The 12,733-nt window shown below is 41.3% G+C and overlaps 1 protein-coding gene and 1 long non-coding RNA gene across 9 annotated transcripts in view; one reads left to right on the plus strand and one right to left on the minus strand.

The window, feature by feature from the left end:
- Positions 1 to 2,029, minus strand: part of LOC118292832 — a 36,978-nt gene extending 34,949 nt beyond the window's left edge. For both annotated transcript variants that reach the window (XR_004787044.1, XR_004787047.2), the window contains exons 1-2: positions 1,837 to 2,029; positions 1,173 to 1,255 (exon numbers count right to left, since the gene is read on the minus strand). This is a non-coding gene — a long non-coding RNA (uncharacterized LOC118292832). The remainder of the gene's footprint in view (positions 1 to 1,172; positions 1,256 to 1,836) is intronic.
- cacna1c (calcium channel, voltage-dependent, L type, alpha 1C subunit) overlaps positions 1 to 12,733 on the plus strand; it is a 160,470-nt gene that overhangs the window by 37,899 nt on the left and 109,838 nt on the right. For all 7 annotated transcript variants that reach the window (XM_047336561.1, XM_035621546.2, XM_047336563.1 and 4 more), the window contains exons 2-3: positions 4,346 to 4,778; positions 10,695 to 10,800. In XM_047336561.1, the coding sequence (XP_047192517.1) occupies positions 4,346 to 4,778; positions 10,695 to 10,800 (539 nt within the window). The remainder of the gene's footprint in view (positions 1 to 4,345; positions 4,779 to 10,694; positions 10,801 to 12,733) is intronic.

The following is a 12,733-nucleotide window of genomic DNA, read 5'->3' on the forward strand; positions in this document are numbered from 1 at the left end:
CATCCTCTTTCCTTTTCTTCCTTCATCCTTTCTTCTCCTCCCTCTCCCCTTCAATCAAAATCACATTTCCACAGGCTGCTTATTTTTTTCTTCTTCTCCCCGGCAGTATAAAGAGCTGCTAATGGAATTACAGTCACTCACTGCAGTCTATCATACAACGCGCACATACACAAATGCGCACACACAACAAGACTCTGCGTATGCATATGAGACAGGACAGACACGGAGAGAGACACGCAGTCAGACAGACAGATTAGTGAGCTCAGTATTATTAAACTTTTACTCTCCTCTAATCCTCACACTCTCACTCATGCAGCGTATACACACACACACACACACACACACACACACACACACACACACTCTCTCTCTCTCTCAGTAGGGTACACCCTGTGAGAGGGGCAGGCAGTGTGAGATAAACTGATCAAGCAGCAGTACAATATGCTGAGAGTGATTACGTGTCTGTTTGCGTAAGTGTATGTTTGTGAGAGATAGTGAGCGAGAGGGAGAGATGATGATGATGTGCAACAGCAGTCAGCGAGCAGATATTAACTCACACTCAAGTCAGCGGTGGAGAGAATGACCAAGATATTTTTCGCCATATAGAGAATCATCCTGGACAGCGCAAGATGCAGAGCACGAGTGTGTGTACGTGCATTTTAATGCTTGTATACACAATGAAACCAAATTATTGTGTTGACTTTTGTGCTTTGAAATGTCACCAAAAAACCTCTTTCATCAGCCCCGGAGTTTTTGAGAATAAATGAGGAGAAAGTATTTCCATCCGAGATGAAAGATATGCTCCAAATTGAAACCACGCTGGTATTTCCCATAAGGCACAGCTGCATTTGATACCACTTCATCACTGGTGAACGTAAAGACCACTTCCTCGGGCATCGCCGCGCCATTCAAACGGTGGCACACATAGGCTCTGTTGTTAAGTCAGAGCATTTGTTTTGTTATTACCTTTGGGGCATTACATTCTTTTTTATTTTTTTTACTGTAATAAAAATAATAAAATGACTTTACACCTCACTTATCCAAACAAAGATGACAAAAAGCTTGACATAAAACAGAAAAACCCAAAATCAACAAACTGCAATATCAATAAAAACAAATCGTAGCCCAAACATAAAAAAAGTATAAAGATAACTATAAATCTGCTAACTTACCATTGTTTTCCCCCCTCTCTTCTCTTCTACCTGGTCACATCTGGCTGCACATCTGGGCCGCAACCAGCTGCGCCACAACACACCTTGAGAGTGAATAAACAAGTAGTGCATGGTTACTTCTTTCAAAAAAAAGCGGTGTGAAGAGAACACGCATGCTTTTTTGCAGCTGCATTGCAGCAACGCTTGTTGGTGGTCTTGTTGGTGGTCCTGTTGGACGTGAAGAAGGGGGAGTTAGCCTGACTGGTTCATGACAGTTAGCTCGTAGCACAGGTGCTTCCAAGCTAACGCTAACCTCCGCCAAGAGAGGAGCAATACGCCGTCTGGTAACTCTCCATTTTCTCTTTGTTCATAGTAGGATGTGTTGGCTCGCTAGCGAATTTGTTGTTTTGTGTGTTTTATAGCTTTTTGTTGTTGTTGTTGTTGTTGTTGTTGTTGCCTGTGTGTTTATCAACGGCTAGGCTAGCGGCTAACCGCCGGCTACGATGCTAGTGTGGCTAGCTAACCCCATAACATTCCGTGGTGCACCTGAATGCACCAGCCAATAAACACAGCGACCGCAGCCACGCTGCTTTATGAAAAAAAAGGCCTGTTCATATACACAAACGTCGACACGTTGTTTGAAGAGAAAAGCTGGTAGATGGGGCGATCCACAGAAGTACCCCACCTGCGTCTGTTGTGGAAAGCTCAGCTGACCTTCGCTGACCTCTGCTTTTGTCTGATTTTGCTGAGCGGTGCCTGACGTGACATCGTGGATGTTGTCCGTGTGTTCTTGATGGGGTGAGCTGCAAATTGATTGTCCCTCTTGGCATCAATAAAGTTGTCTGAATCCCAATCCAAACCTGAAACAGTAATGGCACTGTGAAGGTTAGTATTGCTTTTCTAGCTATAATAAGTCAATGAATACATATTTCACTGCTGCAGGTTGAATACAGAAGATGAAATGTGTGGGTGTGTGTGGGGCCTTTGGAGTTATTGTGAGGCACATTGGTGCGAGGCTAAATTTGTAATGCAACTAATACTTCTACTTTAGTTGCAGAATGAGAATTATTAGCAGCTCAGGAAACTTTTCTTTGACCAACCGAATTGCGTGGCTGAAGTAATGGCACCTGTTGACAAATGAATAGATATGTTCTAATATAAAGTTATGAACTCAAAATTCCGTCGGGAACAATTAAAATATCTAGATCTGTATCTATAGCTAGGTGAGGTCAGAGATCAGTTGTGCTGTTGCTGAGGCATCACACTTCAGGTGACCATACACTTGTGTGTGCGAGAGAGAGAGAGAGAGAGAGAGAGAGAGAGAGAGAGAGAGAGAGAGAGAGGATCTGATTTAATGTTCCCCCAGGTCATCATGCATTCTGTGGCTTTGAAGTGAGAGTAATGAGATCTCAGCGGATATTGTAACCGCCCTGTAATTGTTCTAAACATACAGCGCAAGGTTATCTCTCTCAGCCTCCGCTCTCTCCCTCTCTCACCAGTGTTTCCTTATCTTTGTTGTAACAGAACAGGTTAACCCTAAAGTAAACTCTGAGATTTGTGAACTTGACATTTGTTCAAATGTGATTTCATTTGAAACTGGCATATTGACATGTTGCTCGAAGCACTGATACAATTACTGTCCGAATGTAACTGCCAAGAGGTTTCTGAACATGTTTTCACATTCAATACACACTTAATGTATATATTACAGTGTACATTCTAACATTTAATAAGTTTGCAGTTGTATCCTTATGTAAACATTCTGTCCTCAGACAATTGTGCTTTTCAAGCATAGATGTTCACAAGAAAAACATTACTTATCATAATATTCTGGTATTTACTCAAAATCAAAATCCGTTCTGTCAGTTTTGCTCCAGTGATTTGATTATCATCAGTAACTGGGACTTCTCATAGTCACAAATATGCTGTAGTTTCTCTGATCCAATGTTGTTGTTCGCCATTGTCAGACACATTTTCAAATTCTGTGTGCTCGCATGATTGTCTTTTTGTATTGATAACAATTGTTCACAAAAAGCACCAGAAATACGCTTTGTCTTACACCAGAAAATGGGGGGATACGTCAATTCGGAGAGTGTGTAATCTGGTGCAGGGTGAGAGCATTTGTGGAAGCCTTGTTCAGATGTCAGGGGGAAAGAGGGGCTGTGGGGTTATTATAACTGTCTTTAATCTGGCTAAGCATACAGTATGGATAATCCGCTCTCTCTTACTTTTTCCTCACTTAGTCTTATTTCTACAATTCCAACTGTGTAATCTCAAGGAGATTATTGTAATTCTTTCTCTCATTTCCCCCGAACATTCTTCATTCAATCCACGACGTGCATTTGTCGTGTGCAGTCTTTTTTCAGACCTGAACACAATGCATTTCCCCACACAGAGTGAAAGAGGAAGTCAATAAGTAAAAAAAAGTAAAAATTACTTTAAAAATGACAACAAAACTGAGTAACAAAAATAATTATAGGAATAGGAATTATATAACTTGATGACCAAAGAACCACCTTGACAGTTTTTAGATTTCATGAATCTTTGCCCTTGGTTTACGTCTATATTAATGTCCAAATGGTTTAAAATTTAAAAAATAATTTAGCTTCATGAAATCTGCCTTTGTACGATGAATAAGAAAAACAGAAACTGTGGGACGAGGGGGTCCGATGTTTAGTGTTTCAGATTTATTTTTAACCTGTTATTAAAATAAAATAACAATGATAAGGGATTTTGAAATAAAATGAGCCTTTTTTATTTATGGCACAGAAAATATTCACTACACCAGCCAGCAGTTTCTGGCCGAAGAGTGGTGTTTTGTGTGTGTGTTTGTGTGTGTCTGTTGACACAAAGTGAATAGACAGCAAAACCAACACAATATGCCGAGGTACTAAACAGCATACAGTTAGCTCTGTTGTTCTTACTTGAGAGATGGGGAGTATATTAGTCATTGGTCTATTCTGCAGGGAGAGTCTTTAGTGTCTGAAAAACATACAGGGGTCAGTAACTGATGTCAACAATCCAACAATTCTGTTAAAGCCTCCAAAGTTAACCACTACCAGATTGTAGAAAACTGAAGAACCATGCGTGATTCACTAACTCAACAGGTAGTAGTTCAAGAGCCGACTGACAGTTAACTTGTGTGATTTTTCTAATCGTTTCTCCCCTTTCTCCAACTCATCTCTCCACTCCAGGCTCTGACTATTCTCCTCCTCCCCCCCTGCCTCGGCCTCCTCCCCCCGGACTGACAAATGAGCACACTGACGGCGGTAGCCATGGTGACCATGGTGGAGGAGGGGGCGGGGTCAACCACGGGGTGGGCGTGGTGGGCCTGGCTCCGGAGCACATCGCCACACCGGGGGCGGCCCTGAGCTGGCAGGCGGCCATCGACGCTGCACGGCAGGCGAAGATGATGGGCAATGCCGCATCGGGGGCAGCGGCGGGGCTCGGGTCGGGAGGGGGCGGGCCCATCTCCACGGCCAGCTCCACGCAAAGGAAGAGACAACACTATAGCTCAAAGCCCAAGAAACAGACAACGACGACAGCCACAAGGCCGCCACGGGCCCTACTCTGTCTCACGCTCAAGAACCCCATCCGCAGGGCCTGCATCAGCATCGTAGAGTGGAAGTATCCTTTAACTTAACATGTATGGAGGTTTGTGTTCACACTGTTTGCAAGCAGGTTAAACATGTGACATGTTTCAATTTGAAGACAGTGTCATGTTTACAAAGGTTGACGGATGACACTCTTTATTATTTCACATTTGTTAGAACCTGTTGCTCTCTGTTGCCCTCATGTATAGATTTACATTAATCATAAACGGATGGCAAGAGGGGGTATAGGAGGTAAGAGATGGAGGATCTAAACAGCGTAGTAAAGGATCCCGCTTCCCCTTTAGTTTAATATCCCTTATTTTTACCATTATTTTATCTATTCCTCCTTTTTCTTTTTTAATAACTCTCTGTTCTCTCCTGTGTCTCACTCAGTATGATTCTCTGCTCTCCACTCACTTATATTAATCATTTCTCTCCGTCCTTCTCCCTCTTTCTTTTTCTCCACTCTCTCCTTCATGTGACATTCTTTTTTTTCTGTTTTCTCAAAGGAGTATAAAACAAATTGTCATTTTCATCCCTCCTTCACGCCTCTCTCCCCTAGCTCTTCCTAACTGCATTCATCCTCTCTCCCCCTGGTCCATTCGTTCCCCAACCACTTCTTCATTCCCTCCATCCTCCACCTCCGTCTCTCCCACCATTTATTATCGGTCTCTCCCTCCCTCTGTCCATTCAAATCCCTTCATTTTTGCTCTTCCTACACTTGCCCTTCCTTTCTACCCTTCCTCTCTTCTGGAGTTTTATTTTAAGCTGCCAAACATAATGACTTGGTTTTCCCTTACCGTGAAATAGAGGGAGAGAGACAGAAATGGTCAGTGTCACAGTCAAAGTGATCTATAATCGCAGAGGGCCCACATGAGCTCACCAAGAGCATATTCACACATCATCCTGAGAGGGAGAGAGGGAGAGGAAGAGGAGGGATGGGGGGGAATTGGAAGGGCAGGGATGTGGGCAGGACATGGAAGTCGACAGGAGAGATGATGAAGCAGAGGAGCTGAGGAAGGAGGGAGGGACTGAGCGAGGGATTGAGGGGAGGATGGGAAAGGTAAACAAAAAAATTGACAGCAGGGGGAGGGCAAATAATGATTAAGGGAGGGGGAGGGGGTGCAGGTGGGAAGGATAGGGTATTCATGAGGGAGGAGAAGACAGAAGCAGAAGGCAGAGAAGATGAGGGGGAAGAAGTGCTTACGTGTGTTTTGATTTTATTAGGGAATTATCCAAAATATATGCTCCAGGACTAGTTTTCATTTGACATTACAATAATGTCAAATATCAAAATGGTGTTTGTTAAACCTAAAATGTGAAGAGAGATTTAAAGGATTTTTCGAATGGATGTCAACTATTTTTCGCTCTTTTTTTTCTTCTTCTTCTACCCTACAGTATGTTCACAGCATTAGAAATAATTATCTAATGAGAAGCAGTTTTTTTCTATTATCCAATCTTAAAAGATGGCATAACTGTTGGTGACAGTTGTAATAAACCAGTATACTTTATATATCAATGAACTGCAAAATGATGTTGATTTTGCTTAGTTTAATGTGAAAATCCATAAGAAATAATCTGTAGCACATATCTAAAATCAATAGACATGCTTTCTTAAAAGTGTCTCTAAATTTCCCATGGGAACGGCCATGCTTTTTAAGGTGTGTTTAATTACCCCTCTGGTGGTACAACAGTGGGTAAAGACAGTGATTCTGCTGGTCACCTTGAGTATTGATAATTATCAGTAGTCAAATTTCATGAGCCCTCCTCAGTCTGCACTGTCCAGTTGGGCTAATGCCAAAAAACCGAAAAAAATAAAAATGGCATACATACACCCTCCGGGTCATTGGAACAACCTCGACTGATGACTGATGAGCGTACAGATCATTACCCACAATTCCCAGAATCCGTCATTTAGAGAGAGAGACAGAGAGAGAGAGAGAGACAGAGTGACAGAGACAGAGAGAGAAAAATGTAAGGAAATTAAATGAGAGTAGGGATAAACTGGGCTCCAAGGGAAATACGGTAAGATAAACAGGAAAATATAATGAAATGAGCATAACAGCAGCAAAATTACAATAAATCTTGTCCTCCAAGCATCTTACTGTCAATCATGGTGCCTGCGTGTCCATTGTAATTTGGGATGTCCTTCATAACTGCAGTGTGGGCCTGTTTCAACACTGCACAAGTTGGTCTGTTTGTGACTTTCTACGTCAAATGCATCTGTCTTGTGTGTGTATAGTTTTGCATCCATGTGTTGGTTGTTTGTATTCTACAGGCTTTATATATATGTGTGTACGTGTGTGTGTGTGTGTGTGTGTGTGTGTGTCTTGTATTCTGTGAGTACCTCTGTCTCTAGAGATAGCAGATCCGAAAATTCTTCCTCTCTTCCTCCTCTGTTACCAAGACAACAGCTACTGCTCTCAACAGGTCGATGGGGCCTGTCAGAGCTCAGACATACACATGGAACATACTTAGATTAGAGAACACACATACTTATACACAGATGATAAAGGGCTGACACACACACACACACACACACACACACACACGCGCACGCTGTGTAATTATAGCATTTAGGCATTACCTGCAGAGTGGCAAGGTCAGTGTGAGAGACGAGGATAGAGCAGGGGCAGGTGTACGTCTAAATACCACGTTCTCTACATGAGATCACACTAAGTGGTAGTTTTTACAAGTGTCATTGAGTGCATTTACACACACACACACACACTGCGATTCCTGGCCAACTGCTTATATATTGTATGAGGTGACATGAGGAGTTAACCTATTTGTATGCATTTTCAACTCAATCAGGAACACGGATAAATGCTCAGCATTAACACTCGGTTCTGTCTTGGACTTGCTCTCCCAGATAATATCCGCATATCCAAGGTCTCTTATTTGGCTTTGGCCAGATAAGAGATTATCTGTGTTATTGTGAGCTCGACATAAGCCAACTGCTGAATGCAGAGAACCCCAGAGAAATAGCATCCTGGTGTATATGTGGACGTAAGCATATATAGTTGGCTTGTTAAAATGCTGAACGTAAACCAAAATGTCTCAGACCGTAGTACCCTATTATCTTTTGGCAAAGTCCTTATATCCAGTATTTCTGATGGCTGTGGTTACATTGATTAATGTACTTTTTTATTAGATTCGATATTCGGTTTGATCCTTTGCTCATACGTCCAGGTTTTTCCTCCAAGTGTTGTTTTACCCTCAACAGCACAGCAGACAGTAGATTTATTATCATGTTGATGGAAGCAGACCTCAGGGATTTCTTAAATTATGGGTCAGGAACCCAGAATGAGTCACAGGCTTGTTTTTCTGTGGGTGCCCGCATGTCTGGAGTGTGTTTTAATGAGCCCCTAGTGCAAGGGTGAGTGATTAACTTTGATGCATTTTGGTCCCAGGCTGAATGAGCTGAATGATCTTGTGGTGCTTGATGTTCAAGGGTCAATCCCTAATCCAAACATAAACAAAGTATTAGTCCCACTGTAAGAAGCTCAATTTTTGTCCCCCCCGCTTGCACGTTCTCTGTCTATGGGGCTGTTCCTAAAACCGTAGCTCTTAAACGGAGAGCAGGTCTGTTTCTCGCCGAGCCACACAGCGAGATTGCTGGTGTGATTATAGGTAGTGCAAGATTGATAAAGTAGTTAAGTTCATTTCTTATTCAAAGTGACACTTGGTTATTTATTTGTTGAGACACTTCCATCACTCTTCAGCTATTTGAACCCATTTGAAAGGTTCAAGGGCTTTTATTGGCTCAGGGATTTCAACAACAAAACCTCTGCGAGTTTTTAAATGTAAATGATGATGAGCATAGACCTAGAGGCTGCTGGGAGATAATCCTCCTGAATCCCAGTAAGTAACAGGGGCAAAATGATTAACAATAAAGCAAATGAATGTAAAGATAACTTTGACAATGTTTACAAGTTACACCAAAGTGCAGATAATTGACCATGGCATAGGGCTGAATATATTTTTGCTAATTCCGTTGTTGGCAGCCATTAGTTTCTTTAATACAATTTGAAACTCTACCTGCAGACAGCTCTGTGTTGCTGTAGAAACAGTATGTATAGCAATCCATCCCTGCGACAAACTATTTTTGTCAGTTACATTAAGGATATACTGTTGGGTAATGCTTTTAGACCATATACCACTATGCTATTTTCCAACAGTGAGAAGATTTCGAGTTTTTAGTGTATGCAGATCCAGTGTCATATACACATTTACCCCCACATATCCAACTATTAAAAGTTAGCATAAGCTGTTTTCCGACATGAACTCTGACATATGCGTTCACACATACAGCCCCTTCCAGACTTCAGTGAATGTCTGAAAGCAGCTATGGCGTTGCAACAAGGGAATGATCCCTCGTTGGCTTTCTACCTGTAAAAACCTCCACTTGTGTTGGATAGAAAGGCCAGGAAAGTCTGATTCAATGCGTCAAAGACTTAACCTTGTTCACGGTGTGTTGCTGTGTGTTTGCTTCTGGTTCGTCTTCTGGATTTGAGGTTCTGACAGCACAAGTCATCAGTACGTTGCTGTTTATGTTTTACTGCAAGGCCGGGAGTCTAGACTAATTTGACATGCAGCCAAGGGGGAGTGGGAATTGAAATAAGGACTAAAGGAAGGAAGGAAGGAAGGAAGGAAAAAAATGGAAGAGGAGAGCAGAGGGAGAGCAGAAGGAGGTGGAGGGAGGTGACAGCAGTGGCAGTTACTAATTGTGTTGATGAAAACCAGACCTCCTCTATCTCTCCTTCACATTCTCTCTCTCTCTCTCTCTCTCTCTCTCTCTCCACACTCTCTCACTTTGCATCTCTCCCTCTCTCTGAGGCCAAAAATAATGAGGTCACTCCCCTCTCAAGGACCGTTCCAAATAAAAACCCTCTGTGTCTCTCCACTCTTCTCATTCCATCTCGCTCTCACTCTTTCTCCGTCCGCATCCCGCCTTCCACGCGACAAGCCTGCTCCTTGCTGCGCCCATATTAGGACATGCACTGTCTTCTCTCCAACCCCCCGCACACACAAAGAGGTCCCTAAGTGATCCAATATGTCTTATTGTTAACGAAAAGGCAAACTCAACAGCTTTGATTTCTCTCGTTGTGTACACTGCTGGTGCACTCTGCTACATCTGTATATATATACCTCTCTTATGTAAGGATGTATTAGCTTGTTTAAAAATACCTCTTTGTTAAGAGGTATTTGACTTGTTCCCCGTTCACTAAGGTCAGAGTCTGTATTAGTTTGTGCTGTGCAGTGTTAATCTTGTTTGCCATTTATTCTTATTTTGTCCTTGTTAGTTTTTATCACATTTATCCTCCTCCAGCTTTTTTTAGTAAAGCTTTAGTTGACTTAAGGTCTGGGCATTTCACTCTTATCTAAGAACCCTGTTTTAGTGTTGTTTTGATAAATGAAAAATGTTGACACTTTTAGTTTTTTTATTCATCCACTTATACATTATCCACTGAACATTTCAGTCAATCAAATCAAGCGAAAAACACAATGTTTTTTTGTCATTTTAGTCAAACGTATTCAACATAATACATAACATAACTTATAATTATCTGATGAAAAACACAGGTTCAGTGAGTTTGCCTCCTACTTCCATTGACAAAAATAAAGACAACATTGCATGTTGACATACAGATCACAGTCAGTGTTTAATGATGCCAGTGCCGCCTCCTCATCACCTTGTCTTAGTCATGAATAAAGGGTCGTTGACAAACATATTTAGACATAATTTTCCTTTGTGAAATTGACAGAGGTTTTCATGGATCATTGAAAATCCACCTGAAGTGAACATGCAGAGAGTCGTGGTACAAAAGGCACCTGAAGGGTGATTAGACCCGACGTTAACTCTGCTTGGCCTGGGATGATCTCTACTCTAAACTTCTCCACACATTATCTCTGTTCTGGTTTGTATATTCCTTAATTGTCCTCTCAGACCATTTGAGATCATCATCCTGATGACCATATTCGCCAACTGTGTGGCCTTAGCTGTCTACATCCCCTTCCCTGAGGATGACTCGAACGCCACCAACTCCAACCTGGTGAGTAATCTACTATGTTTTAACTCCCTTATAGTTGAATACGCTCACTTGTCGTTTGTTGTTATAGTTGCTGGTTTAACTAACCTCTTGATTCATTCGCTATTTTTTTCCAATCCTGTAAGACGGTTTCTTGGTTTTTGTTGCTGCTCTGTTCTTTGTATTTGTTGTTGGTCTGACAGAGTTTCCCTAGATGAATTGCCTTGACTGACATCTTGTTAGGTGTGCGGATTGGTTGTTAAAGGATGTCATCAGCTAGCTTTTTGTTGCTAATATGCATTCCTGATCAGCATTGTCATTGTCATTTACATATTCCCATCTTGTTCCAGTGTGATTTGCTGCTGTGTATTTTAACAAGAGTATGAGATGCTGTTGAGACTGTAACTCTTTCATGAGTGACAGACAAGAAGGCTGGGGTGAAAAGAGTGACATGTGAACACTTACTATCATCCATTGTTTAATGCAGTTGGTGATTATGACATTCCTGATGTATGATGGATTCGGTGATTTTATCTGAGGAATGAGTTCATTTGATCAAAGGTATGGCATCATTCTCTTGTGGGCAAAATCATACTTTTTGGCTAAGGAGAAAATAGCTGTTGTGATTGAGAAACCATGAGCTCTGTTGGTGGATTGACCTGACTTATGTTTTGTGGTTGCCAAAATGTCATCTAGTCCGATATACTAAATGTACTGTAATTTGATTTAAAGTAAAAAAAAAAGAAGTAAAACTAAAATATCGCACTAAACAAAGACATCTGTTGTGTCAAAACAGACTTTCAGACAAAATTCTTCTCTAATTACCTAAACCCGGCCGCTCACCAGGGAGTGAACTGTGTAAATCTGTGTGGTGCTAGTGGTGCTGTTTGTATATAAGACTATATGATTATATATATCTGTACAATTTACGTGTGTTTGTATATATTTGTGTGTGTGTGTGTGTGTGCGTGTGTGTGTCAGCCTGCAGTGCCAGTGTATTAGTGTGAGGAGGACACTAATCCCTCTGAGGCCATGTAACATCTGTCACTCTGTCTTTCGAAGAATGATTTACTGATTCTCCTGCTGTGGGTTTCATATTGCCTATTGTGTGTGTGTGTATGTGAACCGTTTTCCTGTTCATATGGCGACATGTGACAACATGCTCTATTTAGGGAATTGAATTAGTACCAGGGAGAGCTTTACTGTTACGTAATCCGAATAAGGTGCCTCATTTTTTTAACGTGGCTTCTCATAAAGTTACTTTAGGCTTATCTGTAAGCAGAGCTTGAACTGTGAATCAACCCTCTGTTTTTCTCCTCAAATGATGATTCAAATCGTGTCATGGTGGTATGAGTCAGTGGAAGAGTAAATATGACTGAGGGAGGACAGCTGTTTGCATCTTCTCAAGCTGTGTCCATCACCCTCTCTCTCCTTTTTTTAATGTCTCACACAATTCTGTTGCAGGCATATATACAGCCATTATATATGGGTTTTTGCTGGTACAAGAGCCAACATGAGGACATACTATAAATACTAAAACAAATATTCATTGTTTAAATATTAATTTAAACAACGAATATTATGTTTGAATAATTATTTCTATTGTGTAATATAAGTTAGAAAAAAAATACTTAAAAAACAATGCTTACTGTGTAATTCAATTATTTTGTTCATTGGACAATTGAGTTAGACTGCCTAACAACAACAAGTCGTACTGTCTCTCAGTGTCTGTCAACGCTATGAGTAGAATGTTAATGCTTCTCTTTTAAAGTTTTGAAACTGTATACAGCATGAAGCATTTACACACACACACGAAAATGTTTGCCTGCTATGGGACCTTTTTCTGGTCTACTATTCTTGCAGGGTTATTTTAGACCTTCCCCTTGTTAGTGATAAAAAAGATAGACGACATGCATACATACATACAAACTTACTCACTACCGCCACAGCTGTGGTC

Source organism: Scophthalmus maximus, chromosome 12 (genome assembly GCF_022379125.1).
Source record: "Scophthalmus maximus strain ysfricsl-2021 chromosome 12, ASM2237912v1, whole genome shotgun sequence".
NCBI classification, from domain to species: Eukaryota; Metazoa; Chordata; class Actinopteri; order Pleuronectiformes; family Scophthalmidae; genus Scophthalmus; species Scophthalmus maximus.